The 26,155-nt window shown below is 47.0% G+C and overlaps 2 protein-coding genes across 4 annotated transcripts in view; both read left to right on the forward strand.

The window, feature by feature from the left end:
* Positions 1–7,134: 7,134 nt before the first annotated feature.
* Positions 7,135–12,123, forward strand: LOC146403849 (uncharacterized). The gene is made up of 5 exons (XM_085020963.1): positions 7,135–7,170; positions 9,250–9,286; positions 9,806–10,101; positions 10,584–10,812; positions 11,786–12,123. Exons 1-5 carry the CDS (start codon positions 7,135–7,137, stop codon positions 12,121–12,123), a joined length of 936 nt encoding a protein of 311 aa, XP_084877089.1.
* Positions 11,583–26,155, forward strand: part of SLCO5A1 (solute carrier organic anion transporter family member 5A1) — a 148,050-nt gene continuing 133,477 nt past the window's right edge. For 2 of the 3 annotated variants that reach the window (XM_005663031.4, XM_085022123.1), the window contains exon 1: positions 11,583–13,186. In XM_005663031.4, coding sequence (XP_005663088.4) covers positions 12,271–13,186 — 916 coding nt within the window. In that variant the 5' untranslated portion in view covers positions 11,583–12,270. The remainder of the gene's footprint in view (positions 13,187–26,155) is intronic. The other variant, XM_085022124.1, reaches the window with a different exon arrangement.

Consider the following 26,155-nt stretch of genomic DNA (forward strand, 5'->3'; position numbering starts at 1 on the left):
AAAAAAAAAAAAAAGGGCAGAGCCAGAGTTAAAATTTAGGTAGTTTGGCAACAGAGTTTTCTTTTTCTCTCTTTAATCATTAAGGTTAAATCTCTTGTTAAGATGTGTCCTCATCTAACAGGCAGTACTTTTTTTTCCTTCTTAGTGGTATGTACAATAAAGGTGTATTTTATTTTATTTTTATATTTATTTATTTATTTATATTTGTCTTTTTAGGACCACACCAGTAGCATATGGAGGTTTCCAGGCTAGGGGTTAAATAGGAGCTGTAGCCACTAGCTTATGCCACAGTCACAGCAATGCCATATCTGAGCCGAATCTTTGACCTACACCAGAGCTCATGGCAACACCGGATCCTTAACCCGCTGAGCGAGGTCAGGGATTGAACCTGCGTCCTCATGGACACTAGTCAGGTTCGTTTCTGCTGAGCCACCACGGAAACTCCAATAATGGTGTATTTTAGAATTAAGGAAGTTTCTTGTGATGAAATATGTCTGAGCGACACCCATGCACTCACATGACCATAGAGGTGAAAGAGGGTTAGTTTGTTGCGGACTCTTTGTTCTGACCCACTCTGCTCTAGCTGTCCCACAGAGGACACAGGCCTTGGACAGGCATGGGGAAGTGACAAGGATTGTGCTGTCCCCCAGGCAATAGAACTGGGCCTTATAACCGCCTAAGCTTCAGGTCCTTTCCTATAAATTTAAAGACATGAAGCCTGCTTTGTCTGTCGCAGCAGTGATTGTGTCGTTTCATATTACCTTTTTTTTTTTTTTTTTTTTTCAGGGCCGCACCCACTGCATATGGAGGTTCCCAGGCTAGGGGTCTAATCAGAGCCACAGCTGCTGGCTTACGCCACAGCCATAGCAATGCCAGATCCGAGCTGCATCTGCGACCTACACCACAGCTCATGGCAACGCTGGATCCTGGACCCACTGAATGAGGCCAGGGATTAAACCCACAACCTTATGGTTCCTAGTCGGATTTGTTTCCACTGTACCACGATGGGAACCCTTCATACTATCTTAATTATTTTTATATACCCTGGAATGAGATCACCTCCCCTTCAAGTCACCTCTGAAATCCGAAACTTTCTAGTCATCTAGGGAAGAAGCATGTTCTCAGCCAGGAAATGGAAATCCAGAAGGTGAGAAGGCGAGAGGAATTCCAGCTTTCTCTTGGCTTTGCTCTCTCGATCCAAATTCTGAGATGCTTCCAGAGAGTTCAAGGTCATCCCCAAAGGGATACCCAAAGGGACTTCTGCTGTAGAGGGACCCCAAACTGTGGAGGAGTGGCCCTGATTTACAAGCTGACTAACCCATGTATTGCTGTTTTTTTCCTTCCTCTTTTTTGGTCACCACATGGCATATGGAATTCCCAGGCCAGGGATCAGATCTGAGACACGGTCTTGACTGAAGCCTCAGCTGTGGAAACGCTGCTGTGCTGGGCCAGGGATTAAACCTGAGTTGCAGTGCTCCCAAGATGCTGCCAATCCTGTTGTGCCACAGCGGTAACACCTCATGTATTGCTTTTCGCCCAGAGAAACCACTCCTGGCTTCCAGGCCAGAAAGGGTTTTACCACAGGTAGCTGTGAGTTTAAGAATCTCTGGAAGGGCTGGTCTTTAGGTTGGGTGCCCAGGCAAGACTCTTAGAATGGCAGATCTCTCCTTTCGGGAAAGCTGGTCCACCTGCCAGAATTTGGAGGGTGGGAATCCAAAGTCTTCACTGGTCTTCTGACTTCAAGATGCCCTGTTGTGGCAAATCCAGAGATGCAACACTGCAACTGGAGTTCCCGCTGCGGCTCAGTCAAAACGAAGCCGACTAGTACTCATGAGGACACGGGATGAATCCCTGGCCTCGCTCAGTGGGTCAGGGATCTGGTGTTGCTGTGAGCTGTGGTGTAGGTCGAAGACACGGCTTGGATCCCGTATTGCTGTGGCTGTGGTGTAAGGCAGCAGCTACAGATCCGATTCAACCCCTAGCCTGGGAACTTCCATATGCCTTGAGTACAGCCCTAAAAAGCAAAAAACCAAAACCAAAACAACAACAAAAACCACCCAAATCAATGCTGCAACTGCAGCTGCCTCTTGACATTCAGAAACTGACAACTAAGGGCTGACATAGAAATACACCACACCTCCATGACTTGCTTGCTGGCATAAGATAGCCGTAAAGGCTATGGTGCATGCCTCTGCCACCTTCCAAAACTTGTAAGCCTGTATTCATTCTAATCCAGGACCTGATCTGCAAAGGAGTCAAGGAAATGTAGTTTTGGTGCTTGCTTTGCTTTTCAGACCCTACCACTCAAGAAAGAATAGAAATGTTGGGGCTTCGTGCTGTGTGCCCCTCAACCATATCTAACTCAGTTTCATGTTATCTCATGCATTTATTTTCTTTTACTGGTTGTTAGGCTTAAAGAAAGCTCTGTTTAAAAGTTCAGGCCATAGTTCCCACCATAGCTCAGCGGAAATGAATCTGACAAATATCCATGAGGATGTGGGTTCGATCCCTGGCCTCTCTCAGTGGGTTAAGGATCTGGCATTGCTGTGAGCTGCGGGGTAGTTTGCAGATGTGGCTTGGGTCTGGTGTTGCTGCGGCTGTGGCAGAGGCCAGCAGCTCTAGCTTCGATTAGACCCCTAGCCTGGGAACTTCCATATACTGGGGGTGTGGCCCTAAAAACCCAGAAAAAAAAAAAAAAAAAAAAAAAAAAAGCTCAGGCTTTGGGAGTTCCCTCTGTGGTGCAGTGGGTTAAGGATCCAGCATTGCTGCAGCTGTGTGTGTAAGTTGCTGTGGCTCAAATTTGATCTCTGATCCGGGAACTTCTATATGCCGCAGGTGTCGCCATAAATTAAAAACAAAAAAACCCCACCAAAAAACCCCTCAGGCCTTGGCCCAGCTGCTGTACTATAGAGTAAAAGAGAAGCTGGGCCAGAATGTTAACAGCTTGTGATGCCTCACAAGAACCCTGTAGGGTCTAGGATTTCACGCTCCTCCTAAGCTACCAAGTTAGCCTGCTACTGTCTCACGGATCCTGCTGAGGAGAAGCTGCAGAATCAGAGACAATGTACGTTGTCCCTCATGCAAAAGCAGTAGGCTGAGTGTCAGGCTGAAGTCTACTCCTGTTCCCCCCTAAGCCCCATGGGGTGATGCAGTCCGTAGTTACGGAGCATTGGCCTTAGGGGGCTGCTCTGCCGCCAGCAGAACCAAGCCTGCTCTTTGTTTGGATGTAAAGGTTACATCACCCCTCAAGGCTGCTGGTTGCAAACACAACCTTGAGCATCGGCCTCGGTGCCTTGCATTTTCAGTACACCCACGGAGAATGTGCAGAGATGCTGAGGGCCCTGGCAGAGCATCTCTCTTATTGTTTTCTTTTCCCAGGCCCAGGTGGCAGCGGAGATAATTATGAAAATCTTTCAAGGGAATGTAAATCTCTGGGGACAGATGTCTCTTCTTCACAGGGAATTTTCTCCTCATGACTAGCCTTGGAGTATCTGACATTTTTTCTTTTTTCTTTTTTGTCTTTTCTAGGGCCGCACTTGCAGCATACGGAGGTTCCCAGGCTAGGGTCCAATCGGAGCTGTAGCCACCGGCCTATACCACAGCCACAGCAATGCCGGATCCGAGCTGTGTCTGCGACCTACACCACAGCTCATGGCAACGCTGGATCCTTAACCTGCTGAGCGAGGCCAGGGATCAAACCTGCAAACCCATGATTCCTAGTCGGATTGGTTAACCACTGCGCCACAACGGGAACTCCTGACATTTTCATTAAGGGACTTGGTGGCAGTTTCTAGAAGGTCCTGGTTGATACAGTGTTTGTTGTCTTCTTGTCCTGGCTGCTTCGCCGAGTCACTGCCCTCTTGCTCGGCTGAGGGTGACCGAGTGTCCAAGTGTTCACAGAATTGTGGTTCCCTGGGTTGGGAACTTGCAACGCTAACACTATCCCCGTTGGTCACCATATTCAAACCACAGGGCAGGAGTGATTGCCTGAATGCACTGTATCCCAGGGCTAGGTCTGTCCTTCTGCTCTTTCACCCACCTTGAAATTTACTTCTAAGTCAGGTGTAAATGCCACGTTCTGTTATGAGTTTACCTTATAACCTTATCATTAATAATACTGTATTGGATATTTGAAAATTGCTAAGAGAGGAGACCTTTTTTTTTTTTTTTTTCTTCTTTATATCACTGCACCTGTGGCATAGGAAGTTCCTGGCCTAGGGGTTGAATCGGAGCTGCAGCTGCTGGTCTACACCACAGCTACAGATGTGGGATTCGAGCTGCACCTGCTTGCGGCAAGGCCTGATCCTTAGTCCACTGAGTAAGGCCAGGATGAAACCTTCAACCTCACAGACACTATGTCAGGTTCTCAACCCACTGAGCCACAACAGGAACAAACTCTGGGAGTGGACCTTAAACATTCTCATCACAAGAAAAAAATTTTCTTAACTATATGTAGACTTGTGGTGGTGATCATTTTGCAATATACACATAGAATATGAAATCAGTATATTGCACATATGAAATGAATACAATGTAATATGTCAATCATATCTCAAAAAAATAAATTAAATAAAAAGAAAAGAAATTAAGGAAATCTGTCATATCATAAACTACCTTTTCTGAATCAAGAATAGAGATGCAATTCATGTCACAGAGGCTAATAATCTAGATAAATCTTCAGGGTCTGTGAAGAAAGCTGTATTTCAATTTTATAAATAAATATAAAAGATTACCTTAAAGATACAACTTATCCCCTCTTTAAGAACCAACACCACAGTTCCCATGTCAGTGGGTTAGGGATTGTTGCAGTAGTTGGGTCACTGCTGTGGTGCGGTTTTGATCCCTGGCCTGGGAACTTTCGCATGCTCGGGTGCTGCTAAAACAAAAACAAAAACCTAGTTCAATTAGAGTGGTAGCAACTATGGATTGTATTCTTATTTATTTATTTTTGCTTTTTTTAGGGCTGCATCCACAGCATATGGAAGTTCCCAGGCTAGGGGGCGAATTGGAGCTGCAGCTGCCGGCCTACACCACAGCCACAGCAACTTAGGATCTGAGCTATGTCTGTGATGTACACTGTTCATGGCAACCCTGGATCCTTAACCCACTGATGAGGCCAGGGATCAAACCCACATCCTCATGGTTACTAGTCAGGTTCTTTGTGTGTGTGTGTGTGTGTGTGTGTGTGTGTGTCTTTTTTTTTGCCATTTCTTAGGCCACTCCCGCAGCATATGGAGGTTCCCAGGCTAGGGGTCTAATCGGAGCTGTAGCCACCGTCCTACACCACAGCCACAGCAATGCCGGATCTGAGCTGTGTCTGCAACCTACACCACAGTTCATGGCAACGCTGGATCCTTAACCCACTGAGCAAGGCCAGGGATCGAACCCACAACTTCATGGTTCCTAGTCGGATTTGTTAACCACTGAGCCATGACGGGAACTCCACTAGTCAGTTCTTAACCCACTAAGCCACAATGTGGACTCCTATGTATTTTTTTAAAATGATTTTTATTTTTTCTATTATAGCTGGTTTACAGTGTTCTATCAATTTCCTACAGTACAGCAAAGTGACCCAGTCACATATACATATATATATTCTTTTCCTCACATCATCCTCCATCATGCTCCATCGTAAGTGACTAGATATAGTTTCCAGTGCTATACGGCAGGATCTCATTGCTTGTCCATTCTAAAAGCAATAGTTTGCATCTATTAACCCCAGATTCCCAGTCCATCTCACTCCCTTCCCCTCCCCCTTGGCAACCACAAGTCTGTTTTCCAAGTCCATGGAACTCCTATGTACTGTATTTTAAGCTCGGAAAATATTCTGGACCAAAACCCAGTTCTTGAGTCTGGGAGTCCTCTGAATTAAACCCTCTTAAGGAAAAAAGGAAAGGAATGGAGAAAGGGGTCTCCTTGGCTTTCCCTGCCCCTTTCTAGGAAGCAGCTAGATTTTAAGCCCACAGGCAATTCCAAAGGCTACCATCTTATTATATGGAGATTGGGAAAGAAGCAATTTGTGTGTAAATTAGACTGACTAGTGACATAGAAGAAGCATTGGCACATATGGAAACTTGAAGTGAGTTTTCATTTATTTATTTTTATTTTATTTTATTTTAGTCTTCTTAGGGCCACACCCTCGGCATATGGAGGTTCCCAGGCTAGGGGTCGAATAGGAATTGTAGCTGCTGGCCTACACCACAGCCACAGCAATGTGGGATCTGCGCTGCGTCTGCAACCCTACGCCAGATCTTTAACCCATGAGCGAGGCCAGGGATCGAACCTGCATCCTCATGGATGCTGGTCAGATTTGTTTCCACTGAGCCACAATGTGAACTCCGAAAGAGAGTTTTTAGTCACGTGCTTCCTCTCTCCATATACTTAATAAGGCAGGAGCCGGATCCTGGCAACTGACCTCTTTCATACCGTGTGAAAAAAGCCGTGGGTGTAGCAGAACCCCATGAAGCAAGTTCATTTCTTTCTATGAATCTGAAGATTAGGACTGATGGAGGTGCCCCTGGCCTTTCCCAGAGTCACAGTTTACTATGCAAGGGAAAAGCACAAGAAATGTCTGTGGCTAAATGTTTTCTTCTTGTTTCCTATATGGGTAGCTAGCTGCACCTTTTGAAGTCTGTCTATAAATCATGATATTTCTATTAGTGGCCCCCCCAAAAAAATCTACAGGTTCTTAGAATTGTTTCTAGTGTAACTATGGTAATTGACCATGAATAAACACAGTGTGTGGAAGGAACATGATTATTTGACTTTCAGCAGGGAAGCCCTCTGCAGGCATCTGGTGTGACAGATTGAATTTGCCACAGAACAACTGATGTCTGAGGCTGAGGCTGACATGAGAGAATGGGCCACAGAGCTTAGAAGGATGTAATAGGAGGCAGATCGATTCTGTTTTGATCCAGAATAAGCTCAGAGGAATAATCGGGTACAGGAAATGCCACAGAGCAAAAATCTGGGCAAGGGTGGCAGCTGGAATCATATTTCTTGTTTGTGGAAGAGTGGCAGTGGGCTTGACAGAGATCTCAAGAAGAGGGGCTGGGGCAGGGGGTGAGGAATGAATGAATCTTTGCCCTGTTTGATCGGTCATTTTGGCAGCTGCCAGATCAGTGCTGTCTCAACATGGACTCTGTGGTATCAGCTGACTTATTTTGTTCTGTAAGCATCACTTGTATATAGGGTGGTTGTTGGACTAAAGTGAGATAGTTAACAGATACAAAATGTGTTGAAAAGTCAAGCTGTGATATGATTACAAGGGAAATGGGATAGAGTCAGAGTTAAGAGCATGGACTTTTTTTTTTCCCCAGCAAAAGAAAGATTGACATTACATAGCACATTTTCTAGTATGTACATCTCACATCCAGGACTCTCTGAGAAGGGCACAAATGTTTACTGGCTCTTCCGCGCATTAAGGCATAGGCTGAATGTCTCAACTACGTCATTTCATCTATCCTCTTGGCAGTTTCTAGCGGGGAATCTCGTCCCTATTTTACAAGTAAGGAAATTAAGATAAATAATAGTCAAATAAGGAGTTCCCTGGTGGCTCAGCAAGTTAAGGATCTGGTGTTGTCACTGCTGTGGTTTGGGAACTTCCACATGCCTGGGTGTGGCCAATGACAAAAAAGAATAGTTGAATAAATTGTTCATGGCCACGATAACTGAGCCAGGATGAAAATTCAAGTTGCTTCCATACTCTTCACTATCCTATGATGCTTTCCAGTATTAAATAGGCTCTCCTAAGAGAATAAATAATTTAATATTCTTGGAACTTTCAAATTGTCATGTAAAACACTATAAGAAACAGTGAGTGGAAGCTTATTTCTCTATCCAAAAATAAAACAAATTCTGGTTTGGAGTAAAATGATTTTTTAAAGCAGATTAAAAGCTTATTTTAGCCATCCCTGGGGAATCAAGTATTAGGGAGCACAGACTTTTTATTATCCAGAGACTAGCTCACTGCCTTTACCCAGTTACTAAATCTCTCTACACTCCCCTCATTGGGCTTGTAAAGTGGACGCAGCGCTCTCACTGGATGAGGCCAGGGGCCCCTGAATGGCTGTGGCATGGCAGCAAAGGCCAGCATAGTCACTGATCATTGCTGAACCACTCCCTTCCCTCACTGGCCCACTCGGAATCAAGAAAGTATTTCCATTCTTTTATTTGGTGTGGTGGGCACCTGCCATATCCCAGGGACCAGAGCAAGTTCTGGGGCCCAAAGATGAACAGGACAGAATCTCTGTCAAAGTTGGACAGTGTCTTCCTACTTGCTGAAGCTAATGGACTCTTTTCAGTCATCATCCTATTTGGCTTCTTGGCAGCCTGCGATGCATCCGAACACTCCTCTATTTTTTTTTTTTTTTTGGCTTTTTGTTTTGAACACTCTCTTGTTCAAGTTTCCTTTGGCTTTAGTGACACTTGTTCTTTTCTGATTCTTCACAGATCTCTCTGACCATTGCTTGTAATCTTCCTTCTTAGCTGTTTTCCTCTACAGTTCCTTTTTTTTTTTTTTTTGCCTTTTTAGGGCTGCACCTGCGGCATATGGAGGTTTCCAGGCTAGGGGTTGAATCAGAGCTGCAGCTGCCAGCCTACACCATAGCCACAGCCACTTGGGATCCAAGCCGCTTCTGTGACCTACACCACAGTTCACTGCAATGCCAAATCCTTAACCCACTGAGCAAGGCCAGTAATTGAACTTGCGTCTCATGGATACTATTCAGCTTCATTACCGCTGAGCCACAATGGGAACTCCCTTCCTCTCCAGCTCTTAGATGGTGATGTCCCCAGGGCTCTGTCCTTAGCCCACCTCTCCTCAGATCTCCTGCATGATCTTCCTTATTCACCTCATGCTGCTTTCGGGCTGATGTCTCCTAATCCATGTCCCTAATCCCAACTGCCTGTGTGGCATATGTCCAACTGTGTATGGGACATGTAACAGTCAGATGCCCCAAAGGCATTTCAAAGTCAACACATCTGGAGGGAAAAATATCTCTCCCCTAAGCGCAAGTTCCTCTTCCTGTGTTTTTCTTTTCATTAACCCAGTTACCCAAGTGTCAAACTTGAGAGACATCCTACATTGGCCCATTTTCTCAGCCTCCAGATTACATCGGCTTCCAAGTCTGGCCACTTCTACTGGGTTAGTGTTTTCAAGCAGTTCCCTCTCCTCCATGCCCTAGCTACTGCCCAGTCATATTTTGCTCAGAGATCACCTCTCAACTTGTCTCCATACCCTCCGTGCAGCCTCCACTCATCTACCACTGCCAGGACCAGCTTTCTGGTGAGCAAATCAGCAGGTCATTGGCTCTTCAGGACCAACAGCACAGGACAGATGAAGCCCGTGCTGACCTTTCCTATTCTGCCACTCTTGCTGTCCAGTCCTTTGCCCCACCCTAGCAATCATCATCCTGTGAACCATCTGCTTATTTCCTTGCAGAACCGGGGCCAGGCCCCTGGCCCTTTGCACATGCCTTTTCCTTCTGCCTGGAAGTGAAGGTCTAATTGGTTAACAATGGACGTTAAGTTCTCCAGTATCACCCTGCATAGAATTTACCGCGTTGTTTTAGGCTACTTACAGGGGGTATTTCTTTCACCGGAAGGAGGTTTCACAGTCCAGAGATTCTTGTCCTGTTCCTCTTTGGTCTCCAGAAACTGCTATAGTCCCTGGGATATGGTGGGTGCCCACCTCGAGGAATAAGAACGGAAATGCTTTCTGTATTTCGAGTGGGCTCTTTGCCTCGTCAGCTGACTTTTCTGGAGTCCTGAACCCTCAGGCTCCTCGCCCTCCCCTGCCTCTCAGGTGAAGGGCAGCCGGGTGGCTCTCTGCCTTCCGGCTGGGCAGGGCGGCTGCCCGCGCGCCTGCGCCCTCTGCTGCTCCGCTCCGGGCGCGTCTGTGCGTCTGGGTCTGTTTGGAGAGGCTTGGGTGACAGGCGAGGGGTGGGGGGAAGAGTTCAGCTTGACTCACAGTCTCATTCACTGATTTCGCCCGCTGGACCGAGGCTGCCTCCCCAGGCGGTTCCTAACTACCCTCGCACCTCCGAGGTCCCCACTGCCGCCTCTCCACTTTCAGCGACGGACCGACCGGCCGACTCTCGAGTGAGTAGCGGCGGCTCATGCGCCCGGCAGCGCTGCAAGCTGTCGCCGGAGGTCCTGTCTGTCTTCCTGCGGGCCGTGCTTGTGTGTACGCGCGCGCGCGCGCGCGTGTGTGTGTGTGCGCTCGCGCGCGCAAGGGGAGTCCCTGGGGTCCCACGCCATCTCCGAGAGCCCCCTGCCGGGGTCCGTGTGTCCTCCCGAGGCTGCGCTGCGGTGCGGGCGCCCGCCCGGCAGGGGCTCCAACGCCCCCGGCGCGGGCAGCGAGTTTGCCGGGATTCCTTGGCTCCGCGCACGGCCGCGGGTGGGGTTTCCCGGGAAGACGCCTGGGCAAGGAGGCGGCGGGAAAGCCCCGGCTGTGAGCGGCTGGCAGGCGGGGAATCTGGGAGCGGGTCTGGCACAGAAGCGCCGAGGGAGACGCCGGAGCGGCGCCCCGGAATCCCAGCCTCTCCGCCTTTCTCCCTTACCCTTCCTCCTTTCTTTTCTAGCAGCATCACAAAAGCGCGCCGCAGAATGAAACCCAAGGCAGCGAAGTCCTGCTCTCCTCTCCCACCTGGTGCACATTCCCACCCCCTACCCGCGGCTGGAGGAATGGAGTGGGAGTCCCCGAGATTAGGGAAACAGGTTTACCCCGGGGACACACCTGTTTCCCGCCCGCGCTGAAATCAAGCTGGGTGCCGGATCGCACGAAGGGTTCCGACGCAGAAACGCCGGGGTGTATGTGTGTGTGTGGTGTGCGTGTGTGCGTGTGTGTGCGCGCCCGCGCGCACCCGGAGCCCACGCTGTTGGGGTGCGCTCGATGTAAATAGCACACCTCCCCGCCGTCCGGCGTGTGCCAAACCAGCTCTGTGAGCTCCCGGGGCGCTGTGACAGCGCGTCGGCATCTCTTTGTTTGGTTGTGGCTTCCCTACCTCTCCGCAAAGCAAATTGATTTTCGGTTTCGCTTGACACCGCGCGCAGGGACTTCGTGTGGGCCGCAGCCTCGAATGCCCCTGGTATTTGTAATTGAATAGTTGTCTCTGCCGGCTGGGGGCAGGGGTGTTATTTTTAGTGTTGGGAATAAAGAAGCAAGCACGTTGACCTTTTTGCCGCGCCTTGGGCCTTGAATACATGTCTCTGGTTGATAGAGAAGAGGAATTCACATCCAGTCGCGCACACGTGCCTGGGCACAAGTGTGTACACACATTTCTACGCACGTAGCTTTCTTTTCCTTTTCTTTTTAAAAGTCAGTACTGGGAATGCATTGTCTTTGGAAAAAAAAAAACTTTCCTTTGTTCTTTTGGGCTTTTTCTATTTTGAGTAAGGGAGTAGGAGTACCAAAAGGTTGCAATTAGTTCACTCGAATAAAAGACACTGCCTCTGAGTCAGAACTGCCAGGTTGATAATTATTAACATATAAAAGCAGATGAGCTGTTTAAGGCAAAAGGGGCGGGGAGGGGGCTGGTCCACCGTAGACAATGAGGGAGGGTCTTTGCCGACCGCCTGCTGCTTATTGTTCGGGCACTAGAGGCTGCTGCCTGCAACCGCCTCCTCCTCCAGGGCTTCGCTTCTCATTTGTCCCTCTGTCCCACTTGGGACCGTCCGAGTCCCCCAGCGCCCAGCGTTGTTCCCCCTCCTCCTGCCGGGGGTGCCGGGACGCCGGCCCCAGCCGCAGCTGCCTTTCGCTGACCGCCTTCTCTCTGCTTTGCAGGTTGGCAGCTTTGCGCCCGAGGGTTTCGCGAGCAGAGGCGGCGAGGACAGGGCGTCTCTGGCCCAGTCAGCCAGGAAGCATGCGGTTCGGGCAGCAGCGCTAAGCGCCCCCACGCTGGGCACGGGGCGTACGAGCTCCGCGCGGCTAGCAGAGCGGCGGCGGTGGAGGGGATGCACCCGGGACGCGCCAGGCTCCTGCCGCGAGCTACCAACCCGAGGTGGACCCTAAGTAGGGCTCATCGCAGGACCGCGCAGACCCCTGCCCTCCGGGGCACGCGGCTGCGGAGCCTCGGGGACGTGTCTGCGGTCAGGATGCCCTGGGCACCTCTCAGCTGGTGAGGATGTCCTGCTGCGCGGCTCTGCATCCACAGCCCCAGACCCTGGTGAACACGACTGCCTGGGGCCGGCATTGGCCCCTCGTGCCGGTGGATGAAAAACGCTGGAGTCCTTGAATGCATTAGCGATCGAATCTGAATTCTAAGAGCCATGGACGAAGGAATTGGGCTGCAGCCCCAGGCGGGAGAGCAGCTGGAAGCACCGGCCAGAGTAGGAGCTGTCCAAGAGCAGTGCGAACCAGAGACCTTTAGGTCCAAGAGTTTACCCGTCCTGAACAGCGCCTCCTGCCGGTCAGATCGGCGTCCCGCGCGCGAAGGCGCAGAGCCCGCCTCCGGCTGTACGGATTCTTCCGACCATAGGGAGTTGAAGCAAGGACCCGGCCCACAGGCACCCAGCCCCTCCGCCCGGTCTACTTCGGCAGAGATGGTAGGGCTGGTGGAACATCACCACAGGGTGGAAGTCGGCAAGACCATGTCGGTGTCCTCCGCTTTGGCCATGCTCCAGGGCAGAAGGTGCCTCTATGTGGTCCTCACTGATTCCCGTTGCTTCCTGGTTTGCATGTGCTTTCTGACCTTTATCCAGGCTTTAATGGTTTCTGGGTACCTGAGCAGTGTCATCACCACCATCGAAAGGCGCTACAGTCTGAAGAGTTCCGAGTCGGGGCTGCTGGTCAGCTGCTTTGACATCGGGAGCCTGGTGGTGGTGGTGTTTGTCAGCTACTTTGGTGGCCGGGGGCGGCGGCCCCTGTGGCTGGCGGTGGGGGGCCTCCTCATTGCCGTGGGGGCTGCCCTCTTCGCTTTACCTCACTTCATCTCGCCTCCCTACCAGATCCGAGAGTTGAACGCCTCAGCCTCCAACGATGGCCTGTGTCAGAATGGCAACTTTTCGGCCACGGTGGAGCCTCCCACCTGCCTCAAGGACTCAGGAGGAAATAATCACTGGGTCTACGTGGCTTTATTCATTTGCGCACAGATTCTTATTGGAATGGGCTCCACGCCAATTTATACTCTGGGACCAACCTACCTAGACGACAATGTCAAGAAAGAAAACGCATCCTTGTACCTAGGTAAGACTTCCCTGTCCTTTCAGATAAGCTTGAACTCAAAAATCACAAGGAAGCACTTTCTTTCACATTTTACTGGATGTTATCTATTATATATAATGTATGATGCTATATATTATATTTATGTCTTTAAGCATTAAGTTTAAGTTTTTATTTTTATTTTTAGTTTTAGTGTGGATCGTTTTCAGTTGGAGAAAGAATCAAAGAGTCGATAGTTCTTTGAACTAATTTTCGGACTCCCACTTGTCTTTTCTCAAGTAACACAAACTTTTAACTGTGGGGTAGTGCTCCCTTTTCTTGCTGCCTCTCTTTGGAAAAGCCCTAATTTATGACGTTTATCTTCTGAAAGCTGTCCCTTCTAGAAAGGCTCAGGAAGGAACAGAAGTAACTGGGGTGGAGTGAGGTTATTTACTGCTTTTATCTGCTGCCGCTTCTCATTCCTGCCCTCAATGGCAGGGTTAATGGAATGCCCAGACTACATAAAACACGCTTTATTGTCTCCATATCTGTATTTCTTACACACCATCTGCATCACTATTTAAAAAAAAAACTTGAGTGATATCAAATGACGAAGCTATCTTTATGTGGAAGCAACGTCACAGGTTGTAAAGTTTATCCCAAACTATTTTTACTGTTGATTTGAAGACCTCTAGCAACATGAAATTGGGAGAAGGATCATTACTACTTTCTGAAAAGCCATGGCTCTTGGACTGTGAAAGGGCAGTGAACATGATACTCAATTAGGAGGGCTTTGCTTTTTCTTCAGTACAACTGCTGTCCCCAGAATCGGGCGTAGAAGATGTCTGAGCAAGTCTGAGCCATTTATAATCCTCAGTATCTGGCCCAAATGCATTAGGACAAGCATTTTATAATTTATTTTTATTATTAAATGCAAGAGGAAATTTTACCTAACTCAGGAACTTAAACATCCAAAGAAAGTTAATAACCATTCCATTTTATCCTCAAAAGCCAGGTTGTATTCAAATGTCCTCAATTGCCCACTCAAGGTCTTTTATAACTATATGATTTTTTCAAAGCAGGAGCCGATCAAAATTCATTCATACATTGTATTTGGCTGTTGGACATCTTAGTATTTTATAATCTAGAAAATTTTATAATCTAGAAGTGCTTCAACTTCTTCCTTTGTCTACCATATAGGCTTTTTGTAGGAACAAGGGATTCATGGACTGTTCCACATTCAAGATTTATTGATTATTTCATTGTACGAGTCACTTACCTTATTCCTCCATTCCCTATGTTTCTTGAAAACCAGAAGTTCAGTCTAAAGGTGTGATGAAATTCAGACAATATGTTTTTTTCCAGACTACTCCATAGGTGATGCTGTGTTTTCCATTACATGCCTTTGGCCATTTATTAGTGTTTGGTAAGTTTTAAATCACTTGGTTGAGTGGGTGACTGCCAGATCTTTCCATTGTGAATATACATTTCTCTCTTTGAAAATGTTATGCAATCTTTAGAGTGACACATAGACCCTGCAAATATCCCAATTATTTTCTGTATACTTACTGATCTTTGCCTCCGTTTACTCTGAAACCTTGGATCTCCCTTCCATCCCACTTCTGGATGCCATTGACACAAATCTACTTCATGAAGAACACAGGCAGAGCCCTACACAAAGGGAGACCATCCATTAGTCAGAGCCCTGAGATTTTTTTTTTTTTTCTGGTAGTGGTTGCCCGTCAAGAAGGAAAACAGCAAGTGCATATTCCGTGCTGGTCATTGTGTTACTAATGGGAAGACCAACAATGAGACATGGTCCCAGCATCTGAGGTGCCTTCAATGAGTGAAGAAATATTGCCAGTTTAAGGAAAGGGTGTGAAGTGACACATAAAAGGGGAAGAAAGTTTTACAAATGGGATTCGATTGCCCCCCTCTCCCCCCTCCTCCTCCTCTTCTTTTAGATATTGACTAATAATCATGTTTTGGAAAACATTTTGATGACTGCCTTAGAACACATTCTTGGGAAGCTCATGAAAATTCTGCTTCATATGAAGTGAATCTCAGTAACAGCGCCAGGGGTTTGAGTATCAGGAATCTTACATTTATTATTATTTTACTTTTTTTTTTTTTGACCGCCCCTTGGCATGTGGAATTCCCAGGCCAGGAATCAGAGCCAAAGTTGTGACCTTAAGCTGCAGGTGTGGCAATGCCGGATCCTTAACACATTGTGCCGGGCCAGAGGTTGAACCTGCATCTCAGTTCTCCCAAGATGCCACTGATGCCATTGAGCCACAGTGGGAACTTCACATGTAGTATTTTATTTAATGTTCTCAATGGCCTTATGAGATGGGACTTGTCTTCCTCATTTTACGCATGAGAAAACTGAGGCTCAGAGAGTTTAAGTGACCTCTCTGGCCCCAGAGCCTTTGAACTTCCCTCTACATATGCTGGGTGTTCTTTGGCAAGAGGATCTGAAAGCCAACTGAAACCAATGGATGGGCCACACTCAGTATAGTTCTGAATATGAGGCAGAGGGATGCAGAACTAGCCCAGAACCATCAAAACATGATCAAAACCAGACCATCCTTTACACTCTTAAAGCAGCTTTTACAGGTCACCTCAGTACAAGATGAAATCAGAGACAAGTATATTCTTAGAACATGAGCAGTGTTTACTTATTATGACATACGATTTTTCCTAACGAATAACTGGCTATACGTTCTTTGTTATTTTCCACCAAACTCTTCTTCTGTATTACCTTGTCTACAGCTCACCCTTTTCTTAACTTTTTAGTCAGAGTTTCCACCAAAGGAGAAAGGAAAAAAGCAGGTAGCAGGTTAGTAGTTGCAGACAGGAACAAATATCTGAATTAGTGTAAAAACCATTGAAGTGGGTCGTAAATGTATACCTTAATCTTTGGACTGTTGTGGCATTAACATTCTGGCAGCTCTCAGTGTAGAAGAGATGAGGTGGTAGATGAGCTCCAACAGCCTTCACACCCATTAAATGCCCTAATTCCTTCTGCCAGGAGAGAGGTTCAGTGTTCACCCCGAACACAGAGAAAGCTTTGTAGGTACGAAGAAGTGAGGTTAGCACCTGGATCATGATTTGTAATTGTATCTCAGGGAGAGGGAGAAAATGCGACCCTTAGGGGGCAAGAAATTCATGAACCAAATAGGGAAACAAGAAAGAATGGCTAGCAGGTGGGAAAAGGAAAAAAAAGATGGATTTCCAGACTAGAAAGCCATACCTCTGATTGATTCTCAGAATGACTGGCAACGGGCTGGCCATTTTTCCAAGAGGTATGGGTGTAGCCATGTCACCTCCCTGGTATGTCCCCCCACCTCCACCCTTCACAGAAATGGCACGAGGCCTTAGAAAGAGCTTGAGAAGTTCCCATTGTGGCTCAGTGGTAATGAACCCGACTAGGATCCGTGAGGATTTGGGTTCGATCCCTGGCTCTGCTCAGTGGGTTAAGGATCTGGCGTTGCCGTGAGCTGTGGTGTAAGTCACAGACGTGGTCTGGATCTGGCATGGCTGTGGCTGACAGCTGCAGCTCCAATTCAACCCCTAGCCCTGGTACTTCCATACTTTTAGGGTGGGGCCCTAAAAAAAAAAAAGAAAAGAAAAGAAAGAAAGAAAAGAAAGCTCCAGACTAGGAGGCAGTGCATCTATTTCAGTCTGGTTCTACCAATGACTGGTTGTGAGACTTCAGACAAATCCCTTAACTTCTCCCAGCCTCTGTTCCCGTGTGGAGAGTATTACATTTGTTTCCCTCACTGCGGCATGTTGAGGATTACATGTGTGCAGGCACTGTGCCAACTGTAAGAGGCAGCACTTGTTCTGCTAAAGCCGAATTCTAACTCATCCCAGAGAGTGGGCAGAGCGGGGAGCCGGAGCTGTTTTACTCTGAGTGTGAAAACCTTTAAACATAGCTTTTTATAATTGGAAAAAGGAAAGAAACATTATGTAGGCACGTAAAACATTGTATGGGAAATCTCTCTGACATTGTGTGGGACAGTCTTTTTTTTAAAAAAATATTTTGAATATTTGCCCATGCTTTTTATGAAAAAATCGTTATAGAATGTTGCCTTTATTCCCTGTGTTATCCTGCTTGTAGCTGATTTTTTACATAATAGTTTGTACCCCTTCATCCCCGCTCCCCACTGGTGACCACTAATTTGTTCTCTATACCTGTGAGTCTCTTTCTTTTCTGTTTGTTTTATTCACTAGTTTGTCATATTTTTTAGATTACACATACAAGTGATAACATATAGTTTTTGTCTTTCTCTGACATATTCACTTAGCGTAAGACCCTCCAAGCCCATCCATGTTGTTGCAAATGGCAAAAATTCTTTCTTTGTTATGGCTGAGTCTATTCCATTGTATATATGTACCACATCCTCTTTATCTGTTCATCTGTTAATGGACACTTACATTGTTTCCATATCTTGGCAATTGTAAATAATGCTGCTAGGAACGCTGTGGCACATTATCTTCTGTCAGTGTTTCTGTTTCTTTTGGATATATACCCAGGAGTGGGATTGCTGGATCAGAGGGTAGTTCTATTTTTAGTTTTTTGAGCAACCTCCACACTGTTTTTCAGAGCGGCGGCACCCGTTTACATTCCTACCAACAGTGTGTGAAGGTTCCTTTTTCTCTGGACAGGGAGATCTTGATCAAGGTTTCAGCAGTGCTATAGTCCAATTAATTGCATTTTCTGAGACCCCAGGGTTTACTACATGAACTTTCTGCCTGCTAACCTTTGACAACGCTCTTTCTGTAATGTATGAACATTTATATGATGTATATTTGTGCCTGGTGTAACATAACAAAAGCTCTTTGGGGAATTCCCATTGTGGCTCAGTGGAAACGAACCCGACTAGGGTCCACGAGGACGTGGGTTCAACCCCCGGCCTTGCTCAGTGGGTTAGGGGTTAGGTGTGGCCATGAGCTGTGGTGTAGGTCGCAGATACAGCTCGGATCCTGCATCGTTGTGGCTGTGGTGTAGCTACAGCTCCGATTCAACTCTTAGCCTGGGAACTTCTATATGCTGCGGGTGTGGCCCCCCCAAAAAAAGCTCTTTTGAAATTTGAGGGCCTACAGTATCCAGGCTTCTCCACTGTGGGTCCTCATTGATCCACATAGACTGTATAGGATATTGGTGAGCAATAACTGGTCCCAAATCATGAATAAAATAAAAATGTCGGAAGTAATTACCGTTCTTTTAAAATAAATTTCTAATAGCTGCTTTATTTTTTAAAATATCTTCAGTCTTTTAAAAGAAGGATGAACTTGAAATTAGTTGAGTTGTTTCAACAACATTTTCTAGTAGTATAAACATTATATATGTGAGCGTGTATATATGTGTGTACATGCATATATGACCCCTCACTTCTCTCTCTCCATCTGGTATATATTGCTCTTCCTGAGTATGAAAAGCCTTAAATGTATCTTTTTTATATGTAATTAGAAAAAAGAAAAGAATTCACTTCTTCCAAACATTGTCTAGAAAATCTGGATTGAGGAGTTCTCTGATGGCTTAGCAGGTTAAGGCTTCTACATTTTCACCACTGTGGCTCTCTGGTCACTGCTGTGTGGCGTGGGTTCAATCCTTGGCCCAGGAATTTCCACATGCTGTGGGTGTGGCAAAAAAGAAAATAATAATAATAAAAAAACACAAGAGAGGAGTTCCCGTTGTGGCACAGTGGTTGGCGAATCCGACTAGGAACCATGGGGTTGCGGGTTCGGTCCCTGCCCTTGCTCAGTGGGTTAGCGATCCGGCGTTGCCGTGAGCTGTGGTGTAGGTTGCAGACGCAGCTCGGATCCCGCGTTGCTGTGGCTCTGGCGTAGGCCAGTGGCTACAGCTCCGATTCGACCCCTGGCCTGGGAACCTCCATATGCCTCGGGAGCGGCCCAAAGAGATAGCAAAAGGACAAAAAAAAAAAAAAAAAAACAACAAGAGAGAACCTGAAATAAACGTTGCAACTCTCATTAAAAAAAAAAAAAAAGGAAAGAAAGAAAATCTTGATGGGTTTTTAGCCATGTTTTATAGAGCAATCTCTATCTCTCTATATAAGATTTTACTGACATATGGCCAGGGATCGAATCCCAGCTGCAACTGCAGTAACACCAGATCCTTAGCCTGCTGTGCGGAGTGGGGAATTGAACCCTGTCAATGCCACAGGGACAAGCCAGATCATTAACCCACTGTGCCACAGCGGGAACTCCCATATATGTATCTGTCAACTCAGGGTTCCTGAGAACCATATAACCAAGTGTATCTTGGTTTGACAAGTTAGGGGGTTATTTATCTTGAGCCACAAGCTGGCTTGGGCAGGTGGTCAAGGGCTGGTCCAGCCTTCCCTGGTGCCAGCTTCCTCTCTTTCCCTGCCCAGCTCTTAGCAAGGCTGCTCCACCTCAGGCATCACAGCCTCTTCCTCAGAGGAGGAGAGAGTAGAAGAGGCAGCGTCTGCTTACTCTTGGGGATGGAGTCCCCTGGCCTCTTCTGGCTAACAGGATTTTTGGGAAGGCACGTCTTAGATTTCAGTGTGAGTGCGAAAGCAAGGAGGTAAGGGTGGACTGAGCACTGAGTGGCCTCGAGTTATAGCTACCACACTGGTCACATGTTCCCTTTTGCCTCAGTATCCAGAAATTTCAGGACATTCCCCTCCACCCCCCCCCCCTTTGGCTTTTCAGGGCTGCACCTGAAGCATATGGAGGTTCCCAGGCTAGGGGGAGAATTGGAGCTTCAGCTGCCAGCCTGCACTACAGCCACAGCAACAAGGGATCCAAGCCATGTCTTCGACTTAAATCACAGCTCACAACAACGTCCGATCCTTAACTCACTGAGCAAGGCCAGGGATGGAACCTGCACCCTCATGGATACTAGTTGAGTTGGTAACCTGCTGAGCCACTGTGAGAACTCTCCTGATCACTGTTAATAACCTATTGTAGGTGGCTTGTAGCATGAACTTTCCAGATTTTTTGGTTAGGATTTTGAAAGGGCTTAACAAATAGCACCCTCGCTGTTACATAAGTTCTGAGCTAACTGAGAAATAAGTCAAAGAAGTAAAGACATGGGAGCCAAAATATCACTATTTATTTATTTATTTAATTTTATTTTCTAAAATTTTATTTTATGACCGCACCCGTGGGGTATGGAAGTTCCTGGGCCAGGGATTGAATTCAGTCTGCAGCTGTGACCTATGCAACTTGCGGCAGTTGCCAGATACATTCAAGCCGATAGGCTGGACCAGGGTTTGAACCCATGCCTCTGCAGCCACCTGATCCGCTGCAGTCCAGTTCTTAATCCATTGTGCCACAGCGGGAACTCCGAAGTATCACTTTTTAAAACTGACGGAATCGATCTTGAAAATGCAGCTCCTATCTTTGTGCAATTGGATTTTTAAACAATCCCATCCATCTGATAAACAGGCTTACCCATCCAGCCACTGCCAATGCTGGACCTCAACAGGGTGGCAGCCCTGGCTCTCCCCATGTGGGTGGGGGCTGGGGTGTATATAGGTAAAACTTGTGCCAAGAAGGGGCAGGGCAGAATCTTTGCTCCCCGTGTACATACTCACTCCCAGGAGGCAGAGAGGAGGAGATGCACTGAGCATCCCATTTGATTTTCAGATTCATCCGTCACATTAATCCCCTTCTGCTTTCCTGGGGAGAAGCAGTGATGAGGGCCTGGGAGAGCTGAGAAAGGAAAGATCATGCGAACACACATTATCTCCTAAGACGTCTAACTGGGTATTTATTCTGCTTTAATTTTGCTCATCTTGTTTACAACGTGTTCATCTTTGTAAGCCACGCACAATCCCCTTGGGAAGTAGGTCCTGTACAAATAATGAATAAATAGAAAAATAAACTCCACTGGAAACTAAGACGAGGGAGAGCGATGGTTGAGGGATTGGAGGCAACGATCCAGGACATGTGGGGGGATTCCTGGGATGGAGGCAGTGCAGAGTGAGAACAGCTGGGCATCAGTGGCCTGTGGCAGCTCCTTGCTGGGGTGTGGGTGAGTTTCATGTGTAATTAGGACAGTTCATCTCGGTCTTAATGGTGCATTGTTTCTACCCTTGGCAATTCCCGAATTTATTGGTTGCCTGGTGGTCACCTTTGGCCAGTCAGTCTAAGACGCTGACAGAAAACTTCAGATTCTAACTGAAAAGCAAAGGGATTTCTGGTCTCATCATGGAAAAGGCAGTTGGGTGCACGATGATTTATTCAACCCCCTCCCCCTGCAAAGAACAGAGAACGGTCTTTTCAGTCAGATTTATGATACATCTTTCCCATTGCTGTGGATTCGTTATCTATGTGGTTTGAAACGGTCCTTCCGAAGCTTGAAGGTGTGTGTGTGTGTGTGAATCACCAGGTTATCTTTTCAAAATGCAGATTCTGCTTTTGGAAGTCTGGGGTAGGGCCTGGGATCCTGCGTTTCTAATGTGCTCTCAGCTGAGGCCAGTGCTGCTGGGCCAAGGGCCATGTTTTGAGCAACAGGGGTCTAAAAGACCACAGAGCTGGAGTTCCCGTCGTGGCGCAGTGGTTAACGAATCCAACTAGGAACCATGAAGTTTTGGGTTCAATCCCTGGCCTCGCTCAGTGGGTTAAGGATCCGGCATTGCCGTGAGCTGTGGTGTAGGTTGCAGACGTGGCTCAGATCCCACGTTGCTGTGGCTGTGGTGTAGGCTGGTGGCTACAGCTCTGATTAGACACAGCCTCGGAAACTCCATATGCCACGGGAGCGGCCCTAGAAAAGGCAAAAAAAGACAAAATAACTAAATAAAAGACCACAGATCTTTGGCTCTTTTGACAAATGGAGAGTCTCTCTCTGGGCTTGGGGTTGGAGCCACTGGTGGCAGAACCAGCTGCTGACGAAAGTTCTGCTTTAGCAGGAAGAATGCCGCCATCTCTCAGTGCATTTGCCAAAGCAAGACATCCGTTTTGGGCATTTCTATGCCGTGGCTACTTTTTTGAAGTCTGCTGTTGTGTGAGAATGGTTTTGAATGAAAGGTGTTCACTTTGCTCTTAACCAAAGGAAGCGCCAGTGTCCTTTTCCTCTGACCCCCCTGAAGGATCTGTGCTCACAGGTTTCTCTCTGCTGGTGGTAAGTCTGTGAGCTCTGTATTTGCCATCTCCCTGTTATAGAGAAAAGAGATAGGGATTCCACTGCTGCCTGGTCTTCCTCGTCCAGGCAGTTGGTATCCAGGCATTGTGTGTATTCTGAACCTCAGCTCCTTATGGAAAACTGCATAGGTTACAGGTCATTCTAAAACAGCGGGTTTCAACTTGGGGCATTTCCCCCCATTCCCAGGGGCCACACTTGTTAATGTCTAGAGTCAATTATTCTTTTTTTCCTTTTTACGGCCGCACCTGCGGCATATGGAGGTTCCCAGGCTAGGGGGAGAATTGGAGCTGCAGCTGCCAGCCTACACCACAGCCACAGCAATGTGGGATCCGAACCGCCTCTGCGACCTAGACCACAGCTCACGGCAGTGTCAGATCCTTAACCCACTGAGGGAAGCCAGGGATGGGAACCTGCATCCTCATGGATCCTAGTCAGGTTCGTTAACTGCTGAGCCATGAAGGGAACGCCAATCCATTCCATTCATCTGTTGATGAACACTTGGGCTGCTTCCACTTCCTGGCTATTGTGAATAATGCTGCTATGAATGTGGATGCACAAATATCTCTTTGAGATACTGATTTAAATTCTTCTTCTTCTTCTTTCTTTCTTTTTTTTTTTTTTTTTTTTTTTTTTTTAAGAGCTGCACCCGAGGCATACAGAGGTTCCTAGGCTAGGGGTCAAACTGGAGCTGTAGCTGCCCGCCTATACCATAGCCACAGCAACACGGGATCTGAGCTGCGTCTGCAACCCACACCACAGCTCATGGCAATGCTGGGTCCTTAACCCACTGAGTGAAGCCAGGGAATTAAACCTTCGTCCTCATGGGTACTAGTTGGGTTCGTTAACCACTGAGCCATGACAGGAACTCCCCTGATTTGGGTATATACCCAGGAGTGAGATTGCTGGATCATCTGGTAACTCTACTTTTAATTTTTTGAAGCACCTCCATACTGTTTTCCATAGTGACTGCACTATTTTACATTCCCACCAGTAGGGTGTGAGGCTTTCAACTTCTCTGCACTTTCACCAATACTTGCTGTTTTCTATGCTCTTGGCAGTGGCCATCCTCATGGGCGTGGGGAGATATCTCATTGTGGTTTTGATTTGCTTTTCCCTAATGATGAGCGATGTTGAACATCTTTCCATGTGCGTATTGGCCATTCGTGTATCTTCTTTGGAGCATGTCTATTTAGAGCCTTTGCTATTTCAAAATCAAATTATTTTTTGTTATTGTTGGCCTGGAGAAGACACTCTTCCTGTATTCTGGATATCACGCCCTTATCAGCTCTGCGATTTACGGTCATTTCTTCCCATTTTGTTCAGTTGCCTTCTCACTCTGTCGATTGTTTCTTTTAAGGTGCAGAAGTGTTTAAGTTTGGTGTCGTCTCATTTGTCTCTTTTGTCTTTTGTTGCCTGTGCGTTTGATGTCATAGCCAAGAAATCATTGCTAAATACAGTGATATCCTGAAGCTTTCCCCCTGTTTCCATCTAGAGGTTTAATTGTTTTAGGCCTTACGTTTAGGTCTTTAATCCAGTTTGGGATAGTTTTTGTGTACACTGTAAGGTAAGGGTCCAGCTTCATTCTTTTTTTTTTTGTCTTTTGTTGTTGTTGTTGTTGCTATTTCTTGGGCCGCTCCCACGGCATATGGAGGTTCCCAGGCTAGGGGTTGAATCGGAGCTGTAGCCACCGGCTTACGCCAGAGCCACAGCAACGTGGGATCCGAGCCGCGTCTGCAACCTACACCACAGCTCACGGCAACGCCGGATCGTTAACCCACTGAGCAAGGGCAGGGACCGAACCCGCAACCTCATGGTTCCTAGTCGGATTCGTTAACCACTGCACCACAACGGGAACTCCGGTTCAGCTTTATTCTTTTGCGTGTGGATATCCAGTTAAAAATCATTTGCTGAAGAGACTATCCTTTTCCCATTGTGCAGTCTTGGCTTCCTTGTGGACAATCAGCAGCTTGTTCACATTTTATGGAAAAGAAACATCAAGGTTAACTAATGCACTCAAAGTCATCCAAAAAGTGACAAGACCAGCCCTCAAAGTCATCATCCAAAGCCTGAGCTCTAACTGTTGCCATTATGGAGGGGGAGGGGAGGAAAAAGTTTTAAAACCTTCTGGTGTGACTTCGGCTGAGTTTCTTAATTTTGCTTATGTTTAAAGTGGACAAGGAAGCAAGGTTAGTGGTTTCTTAGTTTCCTGTCACCTTTTCAGTTAGTTCTGTGCCTCGTTCAGCCTGACTGGATATGATTTGATTTGCAGCTCGGGATTCTGGGCTGCCGAGGAGTTGTAGCCTGTGCTGCTTCCCTTGAGTCATCGGAAGCAGGGCTTTTGGGAGCTTCCTCCACACCCTGGTGGCTTGAGTGATGTCGCCATGTGACAGCTGTCCCTGGGGAGTCAGACATTCCTTTTGCTCTTTTTCCAGGCAGCTGCGTATTACCTGGTGGTAAATCCAGACTCTTCTTCCCCTCCTGGGAGTTATGATGGCTTGTGAAATTGTCACCCTGCAAAAATACTAATCCCTGTTACCTAATATAAGCTAGAAAGGCAGGTGCAGGTTACTCTTGCTTAAAAGTAAAGAGCATATTCATGTAATTAATATTTTCAGCAGGATGAAATTACATAATTTGCAAGTGTTTGATATTGAGTTGTATAGTTCCTGACTTTCTAACATATGAGAATTCTTTAATGATAATAGTAATAGGTTTTGGTCTTGGCAAATGTTTTCCTAATTTTTTGGCCTTGAGTTCTAATGAAGGACATAGGATTTTTTTTTGTTTTGTTTTGTTTTGCTTTTTAGGGCTGCACCTATGGCATATGGAAATTCCCAGGCTAGGTGTTGAATTGGAGCTGCAGCTGCCAGACTATGCCATGGCCATAGCAATGCAGAATCTGAGCCGAATCTGTGACCTACACTGCAGCTCAGGGCAATGCCAGATCCTTAAAGCACTGAGCGGGGCCAAGGATTGAACTCACATCCTCATGGATGCCAGTCCGGTTTGTTACAGCTGAGCCATAATGGGAACTTCAGACATTTTAAGACAATTTTTTTTTTTTTCAGTGAGAAGAGGGGAGAAATGTATGTGAACATGACTGTAGAGAGTTCTAGCATTCTGGCTGTAAATCAGCCTCTAATCAATGTATAAAGATGTACAAACAGAGTTCCCATTGTGGCTCAGTGGTTAATGAGTCTGACTAGGAACCATGAGGTTGTGGGTTCAATCCCTGGTGTTGCCGTGAGCTGTGGTGTAAGTTGCAGATGTTGCTGTGGCTCTGGTGTGGGTCGGCGGCTATGGCTCTGGTTAGACCCCTAGCCTGGGAACCTTCATATGCCACAGGATTGGCCCTAGAAAAGGCAAAAAGACAAAAAAAAAAAAAAAAAAAAGCACAAACAGGAGTTCTCACAGCAGGTTAAGGATCCAGTGTTGTCACTGCAGTGGTTTGGGTCAGTACTGTGGCATGGATTCGATCTCTGGCCTGGGAACTCCTACATGCTTCAGGTGTGGCAAAAAAAAAAACACAAACAAAAACAAAAAACCGAAACCAATAATCCTAGTTTGCAAAGTGTCTTTGTGTTATTGGGTGAAAAATATTGACACTATTTTATCAAGAAATAAACTGGGAGTTCCCATTGTGGCTTAGCATGTTGAGATCCCACCTAGTATCCATGAGGATATGGGTTCGATCCCTGGCCTTGCTCAGTGGGTTAAGGATCTGACATTGTTGTAAGCTGCAGTGCAGGTTGCAGACACAACTTAGATCTGGCATTGCTGTGGCTGTGATGTAGGCCTGCAACTGCGGCTCTGATTCAACCCCTAGCCTGGGAACTTCCACATGCCTCAGTGCAGCCCTAAAAGGAGAAAAGACC

Source organism: Sus scrofa, chromosome 4 (genome assembly GCF_054392235.1).
Source record: "Sus scrofa isolate SSC_HxYL_T2T_F1_AM1 chromosome 4, Sscrofa_HxYL_maternal_Yorkshire_Landrace_v2.0, whole genome shotgun sequence".
NCBI lineage: Eukaryota > Metazoa > Chordata > Mammalia > Artiodactyla > Suidae > Sus > Sus scrofa.